We start from the raw sequence: 24,118 nt of genomic DNA, 5'->3' as shown, positions 1-24,118 counted from the left end.
TCTACAAAACATACAAAAATTAGCTGGGCGTGGTGTTGCGTACCTGTAGTCCCAACTATGAGGGAGGCTAAAGTGAGAATTGCTGAGCCTGGGAGGTTGAGACTATAGTGAGCTGTGAGTATGCCACTGCACTCCAGCCTGGGCAACAGAGTGAGACCCTATCTCAAAATAAAAAAGCGTATTTGTGTAGTTTTCAGATTGTGAAAACTATTTTATTATTTAAAAGTCACATATAGGGCCGGGTGCGGTGGCTCAAGCCTGTAATCCAGGCACTTTGGGAGGCCGAGGTGGGTGGATCACGAGGTCAAGAGATCGAGACCATCCTGGTCAACATGGTGAAACCCCATCTCTACTAAAAATACAAAAAATTAGCTGGGCATGGTGGTGCGTGCCTGTAATCCCAGCTACTCAGGAGGCTGAGGCAGGAGAATTGCCTGAACCCGGGAGGCAGAGGTTGCGGTGAGCTGAGATTGCGCCATTGCACTCCAGCCTGGGTAACAAGAGTGAAACTCCGTCTCAAAAAAAAAAAAAAAAAATCACATATTAGGAGAGAAGGGTACATGGGTCCAACTGTGAAGTTTAATTTTTTTTGTAGCCCCCCCCCAATAGATTTCTTAGCTATTTGTGTACATTTTTTTATTTTGCAAAAATGTTTCTATTGGTATATTGGTATATCCATCTTCTCTTTATTAAAATAGGAGCTAATCTGCCTCAAGATGCTAGGAGTCTTTGCCATGGACAGGACAAAATGAAAAGCAATTTTTATTTTTTGTTATAAAACTCTATCATCTGTCTACAATACCATATCGAAATTTTGAGTTGGACCAGTGGCTGTTATGTCTCTGTCATCACCAGCAGTTAGCTAGAATATGACTTTTCTCACAGAGAAAGTTATCTGAAGGTTTTATGTACCAGGAATTAGAGACAGTTTGGTGAGGAAGATATTTAGCCATTTGGCAAATCCATTAACTAAAATAATTTTTGGAGAGGACTTAAACATGAAAAATACCTCAGTCTACATGATAATTAAGATACATTAATATAATCAGATCATTGAATTGTTTATTGTTCTTTTCCAGTATTAATTTTAAAGACCCACAGTTTGCTGAAGATTACATTTTTAAAGCTGTAATGCTTCCAGGAGCAAGGTAACAACAGTAAATTACTTAGATTTATTTTGTACAAGTGGTTTTCATTCCTGTTACTAAAAGTTGTATTTTTAAATGGTCAGAAAGCCAGCAGCAGTATTGAAACCTCATGACTGGGAAAAATCCAGCAATGGACGGCAGTGGAAGCCCCAACTTGGCTTTAACCGTGACCGGAGGCCTGTGCACCTGGATCAGGCAGCCTTTAGGACTTTGGGGTGAGTTGTCAGTTTCTAGCCCTTAAGTATTTTGCTTTTTCTGAGTCATCCCACAAAACAAGTCAGTATTTATGCCATCATTTTTTTTAACTTTATGAAAATACTGAGTTTGTTTCACATGTATATTTTTGTCTCACCACCATATCCGACCACTGCCAACTACTATGTCCTCTCATAACATTGCTTACATACTTAAAACCAAGCAAAGAGTGGAGCTCCATCTTTAAAACCTAAGCAGGCATTTTGGACAACGCATTATTGTACGCCACAAATATCCAACAGACCATAAAATACAACTGTTTTGTAGATATTTTAATAACTTTGATACTGCTCTGCTTTTCTTTTTAAAAATTTACTTCTCCATTTATATGTTACTATATGTATTGCATGAGTATTCTATTATTTTCTCTAAGACGTTTTACTATTTTTCTGATTGTTTCAAGGGAATGAAACCTCCTCTTTACCTTCAAGAAAGTTTTAGCCGAATTAATTATTGTATGATGGAAAGTCTTTTTCGAGTGTTAACCAGTATAGAAGCCTCCAGTCTCTTAAAGTTCTGTTTGCCTAGTGCTTGAAGAGTGGCATCTCATAGTTGCTTGAATTGGCATTTCCCTGCAATTATCTTTTAATATGTTTATTAGTCGTTTGTATTTCTTCTTCTGTGAATTTCTGGTTTTTATCCTTTGCCCTTATTAGTTATTGAATTGGATTTTTCCTAGCTGTAGAAGATACTGTAGAGAGAGGAGACTTGTACTTGAAATAACAGGTAAAGCTGGCATAAAAAGAGCAACAGGCTTGCCATAATACTGAGTTAGGATTCATGCATTAATAATTACAACTTATAAATAGATATTTCCAATTAGTGGGGAAACCTTAAGATTGAAAAAGTGATGTAGGCAGAAGGTCACCGTCTGCATGTAATTTATACAGCAGATATTAAGAGGACAGTTTGGCAGAGTGATTGAGAACGTGGGCTTTAGATCTTAAATGTCTGGATTCAGATACTTTTTTTTTTTTTTTAACCACTTAATATATTGGTGAACTTTACTGAACCACTCTATGCCTCTATTTCTTTATGTCTGAAGTGGAGTGTGCGCATTTGTTTTATTTATGTCAGCTGTGTTATAATGTGTATATCACTATATAATTTTTTTTACTTGTGTGGGGTCCTTTTACAGCCATGTTATGCCAAGAGGCTCAGGAACTGGCATTTACAGCAATGCTGCACCACCACCTGGGACTTACCAGGGAAACTTATACAGGCCGCTGTTGAGAGGACAAGCCCAAATTCCAAAACTTATGTCAAGTAAGCTTTTACTAATCAGTTATTTTACATTGTAAATTAAATATCACAGCAAAGGTTGATTTCTAATCTTCATTGCTGAAAAAGATTGGTTTTATCAGTGCAGTGAACTTAAAAACATGTAAGCTAGAAGAGTTGTAAGAGAATACCTTGTGCAAAATCTTTCATATATTTTTCATCTTTATTTTTGCAGGTGCATTGTAGCTGTATATATTTATGGGATACATGAGATATTTTGATATAGGCATACAATTAGTAATAATTACATCAGGATAGATGGGATATTCATCGCCTCTAGTGTGTATTCTTTGTGTTGGAAACAATCCAGTTATACTCTTTTAGTTATTTTTAAATGCTGTGCTATCAAATACTAGATCTTACTCATCGTTTCTAACTTTTTTTTGAGATGGAGTCTCGCTTTGTCGCCAGGCTGGAGTGCAGTGGCACTATCTCAGCTCACTGCAACCTCTGCCTCCCGGCTTCAAGCAATTTTCCTGTCTCAACCTCCTGAGTAGCTGGGACTACAGGTGTGTGCCACCATGCCCAGCTAATTTTTGTGTTTTTAATAGAGATGAGGTTTCACCATGTCGGCCAGGATGGTCTCTTATCTCTTGACCTCATGATCTGCCCACCTTGGCCTCCCAAAGTGCTGAGATTATAGACTTGAGCCACTGTGCCTGATCTCTAACTATTTTTTGTTACCCATTACCCATCCTCCCCTCCCCAGCTCTTCCCCCACTACCCTTCCCAGGCTCTGGTAACCCTCCTTCTACTCTTTGTCTCCATGAGTTCGATTGTTTTAATTTGGAGTTCCCACAAATAGTGAGAACATGCAAAGTTTGTCTTTCTGTGCTTGACTTGTTTGACTTAACATGATGACCTCCAGGTCCGTTCATGTTGTTACAGGTGGTAAGATCTCATTCTTTTTTGTGGCTGAACAGTACTCCTTTGTGTAGCTGTATCACATTTTCTTTATCATTCATCTGTTGTTGGACACTTAGGTAGCTTCCAAATCTTGGTTACTGTGAATAGTGCTGGAGTAATTGTGGGAGTGCAGATGTCTTCTTGATGTACTGGTTTCCCTTTTATGGGTATATACCTGGCTTTAAGGATTGCTGGATCATATGGGTAGCTCTAGTTTTATTTTTTTGAGGATCTTTTAAGTTGTTCCATATTGGATTATACTAATTTACATTCCTACCAGTGATCTGTGAGGGTTCCCATTTCTTCACAACCTCACCAGCATTTGTTATTGCCTGTCTTTTGGATAAAAGCCATTTTAACAGGAGCAAGATGATATCTCATTGCAGTTTTGATTTTCATTTCTCTGATGATCAGTGATGTTGAGCAACTTTTTGTATACCTGTTCGCCATTTGAATGTCTTCTTTTGAGAAATGTCTATTCAGATCTTTTGCCCACTTTAAAATCAGATTATTAGATTTTTTTCCCATAGAGTTGTTTGAGCTCTTTACATATTCTAGTTATTAATCCCTTGCCAAATGGATAGTTTGCAGATATTTCTCCCATTCCATGGGTTGTCTCTTTACTTGGCTGATTGTTTCCTTTGCTGTGCAGAAGGTTTTTAACTTGATGTGATCCTATGTGTTTAGTTTTGCTTTGGTTGCCTGTACTAGTGGGGTATTGCTCAAGAAATGTTTGCCCAGACCAATATCCTAGAGATTTTTCCCAAAGTTTTATTATAGTAGTTTCATAGATTTAAGTCTTTATAAACTATTTTTATTTGATTTTTCTATATGGTGAGAGATAAAATTCTAGTCTCATTCTTCGGCATGTGAATATCCAGTTTTCCCAGCATCATTTATTGAAGAGACTGTCCTTTGCTCAGTATTTGTTCTTGGTTCCTTTGTCAAAAATCAGTTCACTGTAGATGTATGGATTTATTTCTGAGTTCTCTATTATCTTCCAGTGGTTTATGTTATCTGTTCTTATGCCAGTACCATACTGTTGTGGTTACTGCTGCTCTGTAGTATAACATGAAGTCAGGTAATGTGATTATTCCAGTTTTGTTCTTTTTGCTCAGGATAACTTTGATTATTCTGGGTCTGTTTTTCATCTTGACTATATATAGTTAACTGAATAAGATAATTTGGATTTCTTCCTTACTCTTCACTTACAAATCTGTTTCTCAGTTAACACAGGCAAAAGAAGTATGTGGGAATGATTGCAATGTATTTCATTAATACAAGTATAATTAAATCAGGTGCAATAGAACGGATTGTCATCACTTAGTTGCCTGAAGGACAAAGGTATCCCTTTCTTGATCCAAATTATGTCTCTGTACTACCTACAGTATAGCCAGGCACTGCTTTAGGTAGACTATATCTTTAACCCTATAGTTGTGGGAAACTTTAGTCTTTCCTTAACCCCTCATAACCTGTTTTGTGGACAGGTCAGAAATGTTGACCACAAAAATAATTAACATGGCATTTGGATTGCAGTGGGAAAGGGAAAAGATAGTTGAATGTTAAGACTTCATACATTTTTCATTAATTTTATATTGTATCCCCGTTTAATGTTATTTTTAAGCTCCGTTGTTATACCTGCTTATTAAAGAAGTGTAAGTCATGTGCCAACGTTTCAAATTAATGTCTTGATGAAGGCTTTGTTTGTCTATTTCTGGTTGTCTGGTTGCTACAAGGGCATCATGGAGGAGAAGAAACAGGGTGACAGAATGCTCACATTTGTTAAATCTGAGTGTCATATCATTAAAACAGTTTTTTTCTGAATGTTTGAAATAATTCATAAAAATGTAATTAAAAAAACAACAGAGTAATACTTTGTTATAGATACCCCTCAGAAGTGTTTTTAAACGGAAGCTGTACTTATTAAAGAACGTGCCAGGTTAAAATGGATGGGAAATATTTGTGCTATGTACCTAGCACTGTTTTGATGCTAGTTAAGTTACCAACCAGAAGTCCAGATTTTTTTGATGTACTACTCAAGAAGAAATTGGTTCTATAGGTCTTACTCTTTCAGAGTCTCTCTGTCCCTCTCTCCAGCAGCATAGCTTTGCTGTGCATGGCTTAATGACGTTGAATGGAGCTTTGTGAGACTCTAATATCATGAAATCTCTGGGCTCCTATTCAGTGAAGCACAGAAGGGGTACAGAGTTAATGGTCCTGTGGGAATCTGCTTGGTGCAGTGGTTATCAGCTGTTTCCCCTAAGATTTAGCAAATAACATTTCTAGGTATTTCTATATATTCAGTATCAGGTCATACTATATACAACAGCAGAGTCTAATCATTTTCAGTGAACTGTCTTTGCCCTAAGATTTTACTAATAAATGGTCAAAACATATCCAACATATTTTAAAAGCCAGCTGTTTATTGACATATTCCTTATCAGTTTCTTTTTTCTTGTGGCCCTTTACCATTCATATGGATACCATGGCCTTCTGCTTCCAGCCTAAAAGGTCCTGTTCCAATAATAACAGAAAGAAAGAAGCCAGAAGGTTCTTTTTTTATTTATTAGCTTTCCAGCAGAGGAGAGAATTTCATGCCCTAGGGGCCTGCAGTTCTATAGTTCTTAATCTGCCTTCTTTGGAAATAGACAACTCTTGTTTGCATCTGTGCATTTTATTTCGAATAGTGGAGTCCCTCTCTACTTTTACTAATACTACTTTGGTTAAATAACTCCTTATTTGCCATTGTGGTGGCTGTTATTAGAGTTAATGTGTACTTGCAAAGTACAAAATACTTACAAACAGACTTTAATTAGAATCTATGCCAGTTAGAATATCTTTATTTAAATTACGTCATGAAAAATTGGGAGATACGGTTTGTAAAGTAGGGATTGATTTAGAGCAAGAAACAAGTGCCCTCTGCCTCATGACTTGTAAACATTGAGTTACCTCAGGATTAGTGCTGGGACTCTAAAGACATTTAACATCTTTTCAAAGGGGATAGGAGGAGTGAAAAAGTTTATGGACAAAAAATCAGCAATCATGTGATATTTAAATTGAGCCAACAAATGAGGAATTTGGGTTACTCTAGGCTGAGAGAAAATAATGAGCTTTGAAGTACATGGCAGGTATTTTGGTGGTATTAAGCATAGCATAACTGATACAAAATTAGATTGGGAGCATACGTTGGAAAAGATTATGAGGGGAGGAAAGCTAATTTTAAAAATATTTTTAGTGATTTAAAAATATATCTTTAACTGCAGTACATGTTAATTAAATAAAATGTGGCATGTAGCAATAAAGCATAAAAAACACCCATAATTCCACAGTCCTGAAATAAGCAGTGTTTCTTTTCATTATTTCATGTGTGCAAGTTTGGAAAATTAGGTTATTATACATGTGTTTTTACATGTACTTTTTACTGAAGTGTAACATATATAAAGTACCAAATTGAACTATACAGTTTAGTGTTTATGAAATGGACATACTTAGGTATCCACCATTCGGATCCAGTAGAAATGCATCAGTCCTCAGAAGCTAAAGGACTGATGGTTCTTTCCCAGGCACTACCCTCAGCCCATTAAAGGGAACCGCTATCCTTACTGCAGTATCATAGTATCATATATCACCTTTTTGGTTTTCTTAAACTTTACCTAATAGTTTGAAAAGCTATTACATGACTACGCTTTTAAAAGCTTGCCTTCTTTTTTTCAGTCTTTGTTTCTGAAATTTATATTGCTTGTAGCAGTAGTTCATCCGTTGTCTTTTTTTTTTTTTTTTTTTTTGGGTCACTCAAGACAGTCTTGCTCTGTGGCCCAGGCTGGAGTACAGTGGTGCAATGTTGGCTCATTGCCACCTCCTCCTCCTGGGCTCAAGCAATTCTGCCTCAGCCTCCCGAGTAGTTGGGATTACAGGTGTGTGCCACTGTGCCTGGCTAATTTTTGTATTTTTAGTAGAGATGAGGTATCACCATGTTGGTCAGGCTGGTTTCGAACTCCTGACCTTGTGATCCACCTGCCTCGGCCTCTTAAAGCGTTGAGATTACAGACATGAGCCATTGTGCCTGGCAGTTCATCTATTTTTGATGCTTATAGTGTTGAATCACAGGACTATGTTACCATTTATTTACCTATCCAGTAGGAATAGCATTTGGGTTGGTTTCTCATTTGGGATCACTGGGTTGGACTGCTGTGAAACCTGTGTATCCTTCGATGCACATATATAGACACTCATAATGGATATGTACTCCGCAGGAATGGAATTGCAAGAGTGTGTATGTTCAGCTTTAGTGAATGAAAGTGCCAGACACGTTTCCCAAATTACATTCAGTTAGTATGAATTTACACTCTTACAGCAGTGAAGGAGAGTTCTTTTTGTTTCATGTTGTAGCCAATCCTTGGTGTTGTCAGACTTTTCACTTTTAGTCATTTGACTAAGCAGGTAGTGGTATCTCACTGAGCTTTTAGTTAGCATCTTCCTGGTGGCTAAGTTGAGCATAAAAAAAAATTGCTTATTGACCATTTGGATATTTTTACGTGATGTAGTCTTCAAGGTTTGTCTGTTTTTTTTTTTTTTAATCTAAATTATTTTTTTAAAAATAATTTATTTAATTTTTGGTGCATACTGTATCTGGAATTTCTCCCTATGTTATCTTTCCCCACCCCCTGCTGTCTCTCTCCGAGCCTCCCCAACTGCCCCCAGTGTGTGATGCTCCTCTCCTTCAGTCCACGTGTTCTCACTGTTCAGCACCCACCTGTGAGTGAGAACATGTGGTGTTTGGCTTTCTGTTCCTGTGTCAGTTTGCTGAGAATGATGGTTTCCAGATTCATCCAAGTCCCTGCAAAGGACACGAACTCATTATTTTTTTATGCCTGCGTAGTATTGCATGGTGTATATGTACCACATTTTCTTTGTCCAGTCTAGCATTGATGGGCATTTGGGTTGGTTCCAGGTCTTTGCTATTGTACATAGGGCTGCAACGAACATATGTGTGCATGTGTCTTTATAGTAGAACGATTTATAGTTCTTTGGGTATATACCCAGTAATGAGATTGCTGGGTCAAATGGAATTTGTATTTCTAGGTCCTGTCTGGTTTTTAAAACTGGGTTGTTGTCTGTTTTGTAGGCATTCTTATATTGTGGTTATGAGGGTAGTTTTATATTGGAAATATCTTTTTCCACTTGGCAATTTGCATTTTTGCTTTTTTATTGGTGTTATATGATGAATATAAAAAGGATGATATATTCCAGAAATTAGGTTTACTCTAGAAATGCCATGTTGGTTTAACATTTGAAAATCAATCAGTGTAATTTTTATGCCAGCATTTTGGGAATGTGGGTGAAGGGGATGTGGGAATTCTTTGTACTTATCTTGTAACTTTTCAGTCTGAAATAATCACAATAAAAGATTAAGAACAAAAATAATTATTACTTTATAATTGATGTGTTTTGATGTTTTAAGTATATCACTTTCTAATTGCTTGTTTGTATATAGAAATAAAGTTGATTTTTGGATATTTGTATCTGACATCCTTAGTAGATTCATTTCTCCTAATAGTTAGTATGTTCTTTTGAAATTTTTTTGTGTATACAATTATGTCATCTCCAAGTAGCGACCATTTTTATTTTCTAATCTTAATGCCGTGTGTGTGTGTGTGTGTGTGTGTGTGTGTGTGTGTTTGTGTGTTTGTGTTTGCTTTATCGCATTAGCTAGGACCTCTCATAATTAATAGAAGTGATGATGATAGATACACTCATTTCATTCCCAATCAGTTTTAAGGGGGAAACTTTTACTATTTCATTATTGAATATGATGTTTGCTGCATTGTTTTTGTTTGTTTGTTTTTTTGTAGATAACATCAGATTGAGGAAGTTCTTCTATTCTTTGTTTCTAGTGGGTATTAAATTTTATCAGATGCTTTTTTCCTCCAAAACCTGGGGGTTTTGTTTGTTTGTTTTTTTCTTTCTTGTGTTAGTATGGTAAATTACACTGATTGATTTTCAAATGTTAAACCAACATGGCATTTCTGGAGTAAACCTGATTTCTGGAATATATCATCCTTTTTATATGTCACTACATTCTGTGTGTCAGTGTATGGTGGTATTTTTAAAATCTGTGTGTTATGAGAGAGATTAGTTTTATTACTTTTCCTTTTTTGCATGTTCTGGGTTAGGGTTTTTTTCTGGCTGGCCTTATAAAACAAGTTGGAAAATGTTTTCTACATTTTTGTTCTCTGCATGGATTATCATAAGATTGTTGTTATTTCTTAATTTTTAGAAGAATTCAATCATCAAGCCAATTGGACTCAGAGATTCCTTTATGAAAAAGTTTTTAATTATAGATTCAAAATTTTAAATATTGGCTTTTCAGATTTTTCAGTAATTGTTATGTTGGTTTTGATAAGTTCTTTTTTTATATTTGGCAGAAATGTGCCCATTCTAAAATTCCAAAATTATTGCCAGAAATTGTTCCTAAGATTTTTAAATATGTTTTTAATGATTGTAAGACTTCAAAATTAAGTGCTGATACTGGTAATGTACAGTCACTCTTTTCTTGATTACTGTTGCTAGAATCTATTAAATTTTTTTTTTTAGAACCTATTTAATTTTATTGTTTTCCCCCCATTGAACTAACCTTTTGTTTTATTGAATTTTTTTTTCTTTTCAGTCCTCCCATGCACCTTTGTTTTGTATTGATTTCTGCTTTTGTCTTCATTATTCTCTTCTACTTTTGGGGGGATTAAATTGGTATTCTTTTTCAGGTTTTTGAGATGGAGACTTAGGTAATTTAAGTCTTTTCTAATATATGCACTTCAGTGTTACAGATTTCCCTCTAATCACTTTAGCCTTATCCCACGAAGCTTTGTCTCACTTATTTATTATCACTTAGTTCCTAGTATTTTCTGATTTTTTTATTTTGTTTTATTTTGTACCATGGATTATTTAGAAGTATGTTGCTTATTATTATTTTTTTAATGTATTGGGCTCTTCTGATAATCTTTTAAAAATTTATTTCTTAACTGCAGGCTAAATTTCTAGAAATGGTATTGCTGGATTAGAAGGTATGGTGAATTTCTAGACTTTTGGTCAGTATCACCACAGCCTCCAAATAAGAGTATACCATTTTATACTTCCTATAATAGCATATAAGAATGACTAGTATCCACTCCCACCAGTACCAGGTGTTATTTTTGAAAAGTTCTTGGCCAGTTACAGTGGCTCACACCTCTAATCTAAGCACAAATTTAACCAAGCATGGTGGTATCCTGTAGTCTTAGCTACTCAGGAGGCTGTGGCAGCAGGTTTGGTTGAGCCTGGATTTGAGGCTGCAGTGACCTATGATGGCGCCATTGCCCTCCAGCCTGGGAACAGAGCAAGACCTTGTCTCTTTAAAATAAAAAGTTCTTTCTAATTTGATGAGGAATAATGTGTCTTTGTTTTAAGATGTGATTTTTTTTTTCAGTTCCTTCTTTGGTCATATTTTTACTGACCACTTTTTTAATCTCGTAAGCTAGCTGTTCTTGTCTCTTGCTGATTTAATTTGGGCACTCACTAGTCTGTTTGTTTATGAGCTTTTAAAAGCTAGCAGAAGAATGAACCAGGTACACCTCCATTCTTGAACCACAGCACTGTGGGTTAAAGAGAAATGATGAACGTCTGGTACTATGGCAGAGTAGATCCAAAGTCTGGAAGGTGGGAAGAAGAGAAGGCTGAAAGTCTGGATAATTGAATATGAAGAGTGAGGAGGAGCGGGAGAAGAAAATGGAGAGCCATATGTGTCCACTCTGGATGCCTGGGTACTTACTGAGGCTTTTCACAGAGTTTGGAAACCCAGGAGGGTGAAGGAATATGAAAGAATGTGATGAGTGATTTTGTAGAAGTCAAAGTGCCTGAAAGACATTAAAGGCATATGTGGTGGGTAGTAATAGGAGTCAGGTTTTTGCTCAAGACAGAGAGGACCCAGTTGGAGAGAAATATGGGGATTGTCTGCATGTAAGCCAGACCTGTAAAAGCTCAAAAAAGATTTGAATAGGTTAATGGATTTTAATTGCCCTTGGTTATAAGAAAACCTTGGAAGGCTTGGGTTAAGAGGTTGGACTTCATGGAAGGCAACCATGACATTTCATAAATCAGTCATTCCCTAATACTTCTGTAAGAAATGTATTAGGTAAGAAATGTATAGCCTGATCTAGAATGGTCATTAAAGTATGATAAGCTCAGGCAGATGCTACAGAAGGTGAAGAAAAGAAATCTGATGTTTTGTGATGTTTCCCCAATATCTTTACACATAGTCCAACATATGATTTTTTTTTCTTTGTTTCTTTTTTTTTTTTCTTTTTCTTTCTTTCTTTCTTTCTTCCTTTTTTTTTTTTTTTGACACAGTCTTGCTCTGCTGCTCAGGCTGGAGTGCAGTGGTGAAATCTTGGCTCACTGCACCTCTGCCTTCCGGGTTCAAGCGAGTCTCCTGCCTTAGCCTCCCAAGTAGCTGGGATTACAGGTATCCACCACCACACCCAGCTAATTTTTGTATTTTTAGTAAAGTCAGGGCTTTGCCATGTTAGCCAGGCTGGTCTCAAACTCCTGGCCTCAAGTGATCCACCCACTTCAGCCTCCCAAAGTGTTGGGATTATGGTCGTGAGCCACTGTCTGACCTATGATTTGGGTTTTACTTTCTTTTAGTTTACTGTTGTTAACATTTCTGACATTTTTATCTCGTTACCTCGATTCAATATTTATGTAGAACTAATCCTTACCCTTGTATCAGTCTTTCATCCATTCATTCCTATCTATCTATATCCTTTTCTAATTTTCATCTGATCCCTTCTCTTTATATTTTCTTTTAAATGCCAAATTTTGAGGGGTAGTATTATCCTTTTAAAAAGAGCAGAGATTCCAGTGTTTTAGCCAAGACCTTTTCTTATTTTTTCTGTATAAATCCTGTATTTGCCTAGATGCTTACAACTAAAATGTGTGCATTATTTTTCTTTCCTATCCTAATTGGATATGATTAATAATGTTAAGCTGTAAACCTTTAAGATGTTGAATATAGTTGTTAAACCTCCCATCCTGCCTTGTTGAAACCCTAAATTTCTGAGCTTGCTATTAGGAAACACAAAATCATGGGTGGTTCTTCTCTGCTTCTTCTGAAGTAAATTAACATGAAGTGCCATTTCAACCGACAGCGTAAATGCCTGTGAAACTTTGAGACTGCACAGTGTAGTGGAGAGTGGTTATGAGAACATAACCCCTGGCCTCACTCTGATCCTTAATAGCTGTGTGACCTCTGATAGGTTTGGTCATTGCCCCAGTTTCTCATCTCAAAAATAGTATAGAGGATAAGACAGCTTATCACACAGAATAACCAGACTAAATGAATGTAAGTAGCTAAGCACTTAAAATACTACCTTGTACAGAGTAAGTACTATGAAAGTATTAAATAAGTGATAAAAGATCATCTTCCCTTTCATAGAATTTTGAACTTCAAAATTTAGTCAAATAGCTTATTTTAGTAAAACTGAGATCTAAGCCATTTATTCCATCTAAAATATTTTTAGCATCATAATTACTATCTTCATGTAGTATGAAATTATACTCAAGAAGGGCCGTTTGGTCAAACTCACAACTCTGTCAAGTGTCTGCTGTGGGTGTTTCTTATTGTTGGTGTTTGATTTGCCTTGGATGTTTCAGTTTTTGGCTGATGAGTAATTATCTGAGTACTGATAACTTGTTGGAGTCGAGTGTAGCCCTGAGTACTCAGTTTGAATAAAAAGCATTTGGTTTTTGTAGCCCAGAGAACCTTAAATGTGACTTCTCTTCATTTTAGTCTGTAAACTTGTCAATTAGCTGCATTGAAAAGTGATTTTTGATTAGTACAGTCAGTAAACATGGGATCTTTTCTGTGATTGCCACACTAATTAGGTAAATTGTCGCTTCAGAAGCTATGGGCAAAGCTTGGTTTATGTGGCCTTAGAGCTCTAGAAAAGGGATAAGTTTTTAAGAACAAAGGAAAAAACCGTCATTTTTCCACTCTAGCCTGTACCTTTCTGAAGTGCAATTCACTATCTCAGAATTTTTTTTCTTCCTCTCAAATAGATTTTCTGTTAGAGCCATACAAATGAATAATAATAAGTTTGTTTTACCATCTACTTCATTACTGATCAGCCAGGAAATATTTCTGCTTTATGAATACTTCAGGCTATATATGTTACTAAGAGCCATATGAAGAAATTTGTTTAAAAGTAGCCTTGAAGTATTTCTTGGAGCCTTATTTTTCTTTTTGGATTGAAAACAAGGGGTATTTTAATAATTGCATCAGAATTTATTGAAAGTTGGGGAAAATTTGCTGAGGTTTTAACAAAAAACTGTAATTTTTGTATGTGCTGCTGAGTTTATGTGGAAAAAAATATTGTCCTGGAGGTGAGTGAGAGAAAATGGAAAATTGATAGAAGTCATATATTCAGAACATTTGCTGTTCTTTAAGATACTTCCAGGTGTATAGATTAGACAATTAAGGAGTATTTCCTTCTCCAAAAAAGCATTTATACTTAGTGAACTTTACGTTATAGTTCTACTTAGAAATATTGCTGTGCTTAATCTAAGAAAAGCATGTTTGAGTCTAATGCATATATATTATGGTTGATGATGGCTTAATCTCCATTCATACAGTTTCTGGAGAAAATACGTAAGATTTTTTCCGTCTTTATTTTTCTTAAAACATTAGGTTAAGTGTTTCTGAAGGTTTCTCTTAATGTAGATATATCTTTGTATTGTCTTCATTCAATTTTAAATTTATTAGGGAGCCACTGTGGAAGCTTTCATGAGTACCATGGAGAATGTGTATCCTGTGATTAAAACATACATAAAGATGGAATATGAAAATGGGCTTCTGGGGAAAAAAAAAAACCATAAAGAAACATGAGGCAACCACAATATGGAATTAAGCCTTAGTGGGAAAAAAGGGTGTGTTTCCAGGGTAACCGCAGGGATTCTGGGGCATGTGAAGTACAGAGGTAGACAGGAGTCCGGAAGAAAATTTGCTGTATTTCTTTTGCCTTATGTTATATTTGCAAATTTTGTATATATAAAGGCACTAAAATGAAATACTTCTGGGAACATTTTAACTGATTCTCACTGAATTAATTTTATGCATGATATTTTGAAAAAGTGGCTCAAACGTTGATTTTACTTTCAGTAGATTACTTTCTCGCAAATTGTAACTCATTGAAAGTCATATATGCAAATGTATCTTAAGTTTTCCCATAGAAATAAACCATATAAATGAAATTTTTACTATTATTGTAAGAATTTTTTACTTTTACCTCTTCAGAAAATTGATTTTCTGATAGTGTATAGTCTGTAGTAATGAATCAGAACTTACTCTGGGCCTGGAGTGGGGAACTTTCTTCCTCTGTTTTCTGTGGAGGGTGTGGTGATCAGTATCCTCTGCATTGTTCCTCAATTTGACTGCTAGTAGTTTGACTTTTAAGAGATAAAAAAGGAACTTAATTCTACTTGATTAAAGATTAAAGATTCTTTTAATTCACAATGGGAATCTGCCTGAAAGTGACCGCTGGTGAAGGGCTTCCTGTACCTTTCTGAGAGAGGTGGGTTTGGCTCCCATCGGTATGACTGCAGGAAACTTTTCCAGCTGGCCATGGACTGAGGTGTGAGTGGGCTGTGGCAGCCACAGATGGCTGCCCCCGCTTCAGGTAGTTTGTCCACATATAGAAAACTTTCTTCAGTCTGGCCTTCTCATCCTGTCGAGATGGGAAGGAAGCCCAGGGCTGAGGTTGCCAGTTGTGCATTCGAATCATTGTGCACAGCCAGATATTTTACTGGTTCTGTGTTCTTGGTCATAGGGTTTTTAAAGCATGATTCTACTTTTTTCTTTCTTTCTCTCCCTTTCTTAAGTAAAAACTGTATATTTTGGTTTCTAACCAGAGATAAGCTTTCATCTCTTCTTTAAGAAAGTAATTTTGAAAAGCATTTTTCTAGTTTGTATTTCTATTAAAATGTGAGCCTGAATACATTATGGTAAGCCTTGTTGTCCTTGGTCTCGGAAGTCTAGAGGAGGTTACTGTCCTCGCATGCTGAACTCATTAGACAACTTCTGGAACCAGCAGTTTTAATTAGGTCACAGCAGACCCCGCTGAAGGTGAGGTGACTGCAAGTTGTGGTTTGTTGATATAGACAGGCCCAGATGTTTCTTTCATCCCATTTATCCGTCAGTTTATATCGAAGAGCAGGAGCCATTTAACTGTTTCTTCTAGCGAGATGATGTTGCTAGTTCGGCTGTGTTACAAGAAGACTAATCAGAAAAGATGGAGAAGTGAGTGGTCTCTTCATTAACGTGTTTTCTTGGTTTGTGTTGGAGAGTTGGAGAGATTGTGTGTACTGTGCTTTACATTAATGATAGCAATTTATGCCTTCAGAAGGAAAAGTTCAGGATTTCTGTTGTAGATACTATTAATTCAGTTTGTATTCTATTTATGAAAAAGAACTAAACCTTTTGTACAGCATTTAAAATATAAATGTAAAATCTGCATATATATGTGTCTTTACACACACACACACACACACAGAGAGAGAGAGAGAGAGAGGATTATGTGAGTTTAGTGGCTAGGAGTTACTATAACTATTTTATCAAAGGAAAAATAAAAATTTGCTGACTTTGTTACTTTTTACATTTGTGGTGTGTGTTGTTATGATACTAGTTTATTTGGTTTACAGTCTTTCTCAGATTCTTTGCAAGAACTTTTAATTATAAAATGTATGAATAGTTGAATATTGGTTACTTTGAAAAATCTTCTTAACCCTTTTCTGTTTCTTTTCCAGATATGAGGCCCCAGGATTCCTGGCGAGGTCCTCCTCCCCTTTTCCAGCAGCAAAGGTTTGACAGGTAATATTAAAGCAGACATGACTTTTAAATACTTTCTCACACCAACATTTGGGGTTTATGGGTTTTATGGAAGCTAAAAGCTCTGGTTTGAAATGTACTTTTTCCTACCAAAAACAATTTCCCTTATACCTATCCTTTAGGAAAATATATAGCTAATACTTTAAGACTCGTGTTTAATACACTTTCCTACTTTTCTTGGTTCTTGGCTTTTATTTTATTGATGCTTTTGAGATGCCCTGAAAAATGCAACACAGCTTAAAACTGTATTAGGTTTTGGTCAGGCTAAACAAATTTCTTTTTAGAAGGGTTGTGCAGCTTAATGAGGCATAACTAATGGTGTTCCACTTTTATCATTTCTGTGCGGGCAATGCAGCGTTAGTACAGACCAACCATTGATTCTTGCTACAAACCTCTTGAAGTCCTAATCAGCTTCTTTGGTACAACTTTTTCAAGGCTGACAAGCCTATTGTAGGGCTGTGTCACTGTAGGTCAGTAGTTATTAGTTGCCACTGAAAACAGTTTCTTTAACTACTTAAGACTGAACTGAATTAAATGCAGAAGGGACTCAGAAGAGGATTATGGGATCTGCAGTCTAATAAGTACCATGGACTAGGAAGAATGTGACATGGTTTAATAACAAGGGATGTTTAACATGTATTTCTTCATTGATAAGTTGTGTGCTCCTAAGTCAGATAGACTCCATACGATAAAACAGCTAGGCACATTATGAATAATTAAACATCTGTAGAATAATTTTTAAAAGCCAGCTTTAAAGTATATCATTTCACGATGGTTTTGCCTTCCCAGTCTTAATCTATTTTATTCTCTTGGTCTCTGCCGTGTTAATAGTTTCTAATCTGTTCACATCTGAAATGAATAAAGTGTTTTTATATATGGGGTTCTAAATGCAGCTCCCCTTTTAAGAAAACTTTGTAACTCTTTAGAGACTCCAAAACTTCATTTCACTGTTTTCTTTAACAAGATACAAGGAATCGTGTTATTCAGTGTTTACTAATAGTATCAACTTAGTGCAAGTCTCATTAAATAATAGTACTAGCAATGTGTGTAATGTTTTGTTTTTAGTGTATGTTCTGAAAGAACACAGTATGTGTTTCATTTTCTTCAGTAGCACCAATTTTAAGCAAAAATTAAATGAGTAAGGGGTAAATGTTTCCCAAATTATATACTTGGTTTCCCTATCTTCTTGCTCACTTTCCACATTAATAATCATGAATGTTTGTCTGCTTACAAAATGTTAACACTGTGTTAACATCCTTTAGTAAGAATGATTTCGTTTATTCCTCCCCACAAGGCACTGAAGTAGATGCTGTTATTTTTAGATTTTTGCAAAGGAAGAAAGTGAGGCACACAGAAGTTCAGCAGCTTACTTAAGGTCACTCTTTTGTGCCATTCTTTACCAAGCAACTTTTCACTGGAACAAAACTCATCAGAATATTTACTCTGAGCATAATATAAAGATGTAGGGACTTCAAAGGAAGTAAAGGATCTGTTTCCACTTCTGAGGCCCCAAACAGCTTTCCTTCCCTCTGTTCACATTAAAAGTTTTCCTAAGATCATCATCATTGTCCCTTCCCTTGCCCTCCTGTCCATCAGGTTTTGTTCTTATGCCACCCTACTGACTTTATGAACCCAGAAGGTTAGGGACAAGTTTTGTGGGGATGTTTTTTGTTGTAGTTTTAGTTAAATACTTAAAATCCTGTCTGAAATCAAAAGGTAAATGTGAGCATAATAGAGTTCTATCTTTAAAGTTTTATATCACAGACATTTAAGAAATATACCATTTTGCTCCACAACTAAGTTTTACCAGTCTGTGTAGTTCAGGATGTTTCCATGGCACTATTCTGAGTATTTGTTGAGAGTCTTATTAAAAAAGAATTTTGAGTGTCTTTTTTTTTTTTTTAAGACATTGCATTTCTTGAATAATTTCCTACCTTAAGACAGTGTATATAATCCATATATCAAGTAGATTTAAAATTATAACAGGAACATCCTCCCCACACCGGCACAGCCTAGAGTTAATAGATGCCCAGTATTGGAGTTCCCTTTGTCACTTGAGTTCTGCCACATTGTTTGGGTTCTTCTTGTCAGTGGAGACGTCTCTTCTTTGGTCATCTGCAAGGCAACCGTTTAGATTTTTACCTATGGGTGTTAAACTCAATCATGAGAAATCTTTGAAAACTCTTATTTTACCATATATATACATTTAAAATATCCAGATTGATAGTAATTACTTTACATCACCAGTAACTTTTCAAAACAATAATTTGGAAACGTAAGAATGTTGTTGCCATCTCCAATGCCCAATGGCTTAAATAAGTTGTCTTAGGTATTAACTTCTAATTTTTATTGATTGATTGATTAATTGAGAAAAGGTCTCACTCTCTTGCCCAGGCTGGAGTGCAGTGGCATGATCTTGGCTCACTGTAGCCTCTGCCTCCCAAGTTCAAGCAATTCTTGCACCTCAGCCTCCCAGGTAGCTGGACTACAGGCCCAAACCACCATGTGTGGCTAATTTTTGTATTTTCTTTTTTTTAATTAGAGACAGGGTTTCATCATGCTGCTCAGGGTGGTCTCTAATTCCTGGGCTGAAGTGATCTGCCTGCCTTGCCTCCTGGAGCGCTGGGATTGCAGGCTGAGCCACTGTGCGTGGCCTAACTGCTAATTTTTAAAAGTTATCATGTGTCAGTCTCTGTGCTTCCATCCCAGATTTTTTTTGCAAATTACATAATTAGTCTACACATACGATAAACTTGTGGAAAATAAAGGCCTTTCTGTCATAAAAGTCAGAAGGGGGTAGTACATGACGTTGTTGCTTTGTTCTTCTGTTTAATTTTAATTATTGATGATAATTTTTTTTCATAAAAATTATCTTTGTCAAAAACAGAATATGTAATTCAAATAAAAAGGAGAACTTTATGTTTTTAAATTGTGGCTTTGTTCTTAACCTACTTTTTTGAACATAAAGTAGTTTTGAATTGCATTTATAATGTATATTATGTATGCCAGCAGATCTTCCTAAAACTCAATTGAGTGAATTTTATTATTGTAAGACTTAAAAGAAAAACTGATCACAGTTAATAAAAGATGTGAATTGCATTTTTAGCCTTTGGGTTTTGCATTAATTGGCCCAGTTTTGATGAGACTTGTTACAGCACAAATCTTAGCCCTTCACTCCTGCAGAAACTGGAGAGACCATTCCTGTCTCTGTACGTGGAGCTGTTTTTGCTAAAACAGTTGAGACATCCTTGCTAAAATATGTTTGTGCTAGTAATTATCCTGAAAAATAATTAAAATCCCTAGCCATATGCATTTTCTTTCTGAGATACTTATTTTTAATTGTATTCTGAATTACTTATATTGTTAATAGAGCTCTGGTTTCAGCTACCAACTGTAAAGAAAAGCTTTAGCCTTTCTAGAGTTCTTTAGAGAGCAGTTCTTCTCTTCAAGCCACCACACAAAAATAATTATCTTTGGTGTTGTTTTAATATAAAGAAGGCAAGCTCCAAGTGAAGGGAGGAGAGTGAGGGTAGAAAGGTTGGATTCAGGCTTGAATAGGTGTGAGAAGAATGCTTTACCCAGTGAGCCCAGCACCGGGCTTTTTTCCCTAAGACCTCGGGAGTGAAATTCTTAGGCTGGTATGGTTATAACTGGTTACCAGCTAGTCAGCACTAAAGTGAATTTAAAGTTTTATTGAATTTCTCCTAACGTGGTCAGTGGCCTCAAAGCTTCTAATGTTAAAATATACTGGAGCATTTGCCTCTGTTTGTTCTTTGTAGTGACTTCCATATGGAAGTTATGCAAAGTGCCTTAAGGAGAAAGTTAAGTCTTAAAAGGTGATTGCCTTTGAAGGTGTATGCTTGCTACATTGTTGATGTGACAGTTTTTAATTAAGTTATGATTTAGTGTATTATACCTGTTGTTTTGCATCTGCAAAGTTAAAATAGGCACTTGAAGACAATTAAAACATTTCTTTCGACTAGTAATCTGGGACAGCAAACTGGGTTATAATAGCCGTTGAGTCTGTGTTCCCATGTAAACTGTACACCAAATGCCAGTCAGCCCATGCCAATTAGTGCTCATGTTGCTAGGTCACCGTGGTCAATTGAAAGCTGCATCAATAGAACTTGAAAAGGTTTCCTCCCAATCAGACCTTCTGACATATTGAACAGAATAATGGATGGGAAAAAGCAGCCAAGTCCCCTACCCTGGATTCAAAATACTCAGCAGTAAGAATTCATTTGCAACCTGCAATTAACTAGAAAGAATGGATCCAAGAATGAGTCTGGACATTTTTGAAAATAAAGCTTCATTCTCCTGTCTTGTACATGTTTACTCTTTGGATAGCATCTTAAATGTAGCCAACTTGGTGATCTTGGGTCCAAATCTTTAAGTGACTAAAAAGGAAATTTTCCAGTTGAAAATGAACAAAATAATTTTTTAAACGCAGAACTTCTCGGTTGAGTTTAAACATCCATTGTAATAAATGCTGATGCTTCATGAAACATGTTAGATTATACTGGATATAAGGGACACAAAGGCCATTCTGATACTCTGCATTTTATGTGATAAATCCAGGCAAATTGGATTGTATTAAAATTTGAGGAGGATACCTTCCGATTTTAGGCTTTGTGCTATATAACAGGCATGGCTTCTGATGCTAACCTGGTACTTTTTCACAGAGGTGTTGGGGCTGAACCCCTGCTGCCATGGAACCGGATGCTGCAAACCCAAAATGCAGGCTTCCAGCCAAACCAGTACCAGATGCTAGCTGGGCCTGGTGGGTATCCACCCAGACGAGATGATCGTGGAGGGAGACAGGTAAATGGGCTGTAGGATGAAAAGCATACTGCTCACCTTTTATTTAAACAAGCCTCTCAAGACTCCATATTTTCTTACTAACATTTCTGGAGAAGATATTAGAGTAGCTTGGCTGAACTTGGGCCTGCCATTAAGAACGTATATTGGTTGAATACCTGCCTCACCAAATAGGTTATATGCCTTGAAGATGCCGATGAATTTCTAACCCCAAAGCCCTCTGAATCTTAGCAGTCAGTGATAATTAGTCCTCCAAATACAGTAAGTCACCAAAACAGATTGTTTTTCCTTTAAGGAGATTGTTCTTTAGTAGAAACTAGATCCCTCATAATGGGTGATGATTTTCTGGAAGCTGAAAGTAAGAGTTTGTCTACTTTTTCAGCTGTTGTCTTCATTCATTTTAGAAGTCCCCTGTCTTGATTCATCTGTTATCCCTCCTTATAAAAGAAATCTCTGATAATCTTTCACATATTTTTCTTCTCAATGTAAGCAGCTGTATCACTGAATGAATATCATAATTCCTAGACAAATTTATATAGCATATTTGTGAATATTACAAAATGAAGTGTATGTAAGCTTCATTTCCTTCAGCATTTAAGACTGAGGTCTATTTGACATAATTTACTCCAGCAATTTGACACCCTGGCCAGTATTTACATGCTCTTAATGGAATCCTTACTAGAGAACAAGATTGGAATGCTATGGTTCAGAGTGTAATGTTTATGGAGTTTGGCACCTGCACTGATGTGAAGTGGTTTTTAAATTGCTTACCTGGTATTGCCTCCAGGCCTTTTGCAGTGCTTCACATATTAATTAGTAAGACCTCTCTTCTCACAGATAAGGCACATATTTTTAATACTTTTTTTGATGTATTATTAAGAGTATCTCCACCTTAAAAGAAAATTGCAAATAGTTAATGTCTTTTTAGAAGATTTTGTTACAGTTTATTTAAGTCAGTTTATAGAATTTTGGTTTGAACTTTTTCCACCCAAGACCTCTTAAAATCCTATCAGTGAATTAAGGCTCTTTATATTACTATGGGGTTAGATGGCACTAGGCAATTTCTGTGATGAGCGTTTTCTGAAGTGAGGACACATTTGTAACTGGAAGAAACCCTGGAGAATGGGTAGTCTAGTTAACCTCATTTTCCAAGACAGGAACTGACACCCTGAAAACCTCACACAGTTAGTTGGTCCGCAGAGCTGGGGCTGGCTGCCTAGACTGCTGACCCCAGTTCATCCATTTCCTCCCTCCTTTGGAGAGCTTCCCTTTAAAGGAACTCTCTGCTGTTAGAGGAGGTAGAATTCTTATTTACTTCTAAGATAGAAACCAATTGGTAAATTTATTATTCTTTTAGGACTTTTTGAAAATAACATTTCTTCTTTCTCAGTCTTTTTTCCACGGAGATACTTTTTCTTAAATTACAGTTGTTGAAGCACTATTAAATTGCAGACGTTTGTTGTTAAAAACGTAGAATCATTACTTCATTGTATTTTTAGTAAAGTTTTATGTGACCAAACAAGGCCTTAGCCTACATTCTGGCCTTGAGAGTCTGCACATGATCATATTTAAAGTACTGAAGCACTCTCTGGGTGGCAAAATGAGGTGGGAGTGGGGTTTCATTTCAAAACCCTTAGAGGCCTAGAAAGGGACTTAAAATGAAGAGGTGTCATGTTTATCTTTTGTTATACAGAAATGTTATTTGCAAGCATACTAGGATATGTTATAAAGGTCACCACTAATGGATTGTGTAATAACCTTAATGTATCACTTAATGTCCTACTCTTTATTGCTAAATTTTTTTAAAAATCCCTAAAATCAGTTGCTCATGTGGCTTTAACTGACTTAGCAAGCTTTTGCCTTGGTTAAAACAAAGTTACTTTCCTTGTGTAGTAAATCTATATCTTACCACAATGTGACTTGAATTACTACTGCTAGGGTGATGAGAAAATTGAGAACCATTGTCTGTAAACATTGTTTATACAAAACACTTTAGTTCATTTGTGATTGTTAAGGTTTTTTTGTTTCGATTTCAGTAACAGCATTTGTGCTGGCCTCTTAACTTTGCAACAAGTTTGTGTTAAAGCTCTCCATCAAGGCACCTGTTGGGGCCTTTCCACGGGCTGTACCTTTAACACATACTCATCAGCTTCCTTATAATGTGTTTTTCCATGGAAGTGTAAAATTAACTGACTTGCAGGAATATTGGTCCAGAAAATAACTCTTTTGTTTATTTTCAGGGGTATCCCAGAGAAGGAAGGAAATACCCTTTGCCACCACCCTCAGGAAGATACAATTGGAATTAAGCTTTTGTAAAGCTTTCCCAAATCCTTTCATCATTCTCCAGTTTTATGCTATTTGTGGAAAGATTTCTTTCTCAAGTAGTAGTTTTTAATAAAACTACAGTACTTTGTGTATTTCTTTTAACTGTGTATATTTCTACTGATCTGATCACACTGTTTATGTTGCTTTCCAAAGATGTATGTTGCATAATACAGTGGATCTGAATTTATTATTGCTTATAAAACACATTTGATGGAAGAGGAGTACTGGTTTTTCATTATGATTAAAAATGAAGCCAGCTGTGGATTTCAAAACACAGTGTATTCTAGATCATCTAAGATCCATGCTGATTTTTATTGCACAAGAATTAAGTTTGAACTCGAGCTGGAACCCTCTGCAAACTAGAGTATATATTGTTCAGTATTTCTTTGGAAACATTTCATTAATGTTCTTGTCTTACAGAAATTTCTGGTCTGGACTTTAGTAAAAAAATAAAGTTAAACTTTTAAAA

The 24,118-nt window shown here is 36.0% G+C and overlaps 1 protein-coding gene across 1 annotated transcript in view; it reads left to right on the top strand.

The window, feature by feature from the left end:
* XRN2 (5'-3' exoribonuclease 2) overlaps positions 1-24,118 on the top strand; it is a 92,484-nt gene extending 68,366 nt beyond the window's left edge. Inside the window, exons 25-30 of the mRNA XM_003933152.4 lie at positions 1,080-1,148; positions 1,232-1,363; positions 2,542-2,669; positions 16,425-16,488; positions 21,189-21,327; positions 23,565-24,118. Of these exons, the coding sequence (XP_003933201.1) occupies positions 1,080-1,148; positions 1,232-1,363; positions 2,542-2,669; positions 16,425-16,488; positions 21,189-21,327; positions 23,565-23,630 (598 nt within the window). The 3' untranslated portion in view covers positions 23,631-24,118. The remainder of the gene's footprint in view (positions 1-1,079; positions 1,149-1,231; positions 1,364-2,541; positions 2,670-16,424; positions 16,489-21,188; positions 21,328-23,564) is intronic.

Source organism: Saimiri boliviensis, chromosome 9, assembly GCF_048565385.1.
Source record: "Saimiri boliviensis isolate mSaiBol1 chromosome 9, mSaiBol1.pri, whole genome shotgun sequence".
In the NCBI taxonomy this organism is placed as follows: Eukaryota; Metazoa; Chordata; class Mammalia; order Primates; family Cebidae; genus Saimiri; species Saimiri boliviensis.
This window is presented reverse-complemented; position numbering and strand designations above follow the sequence as displayed.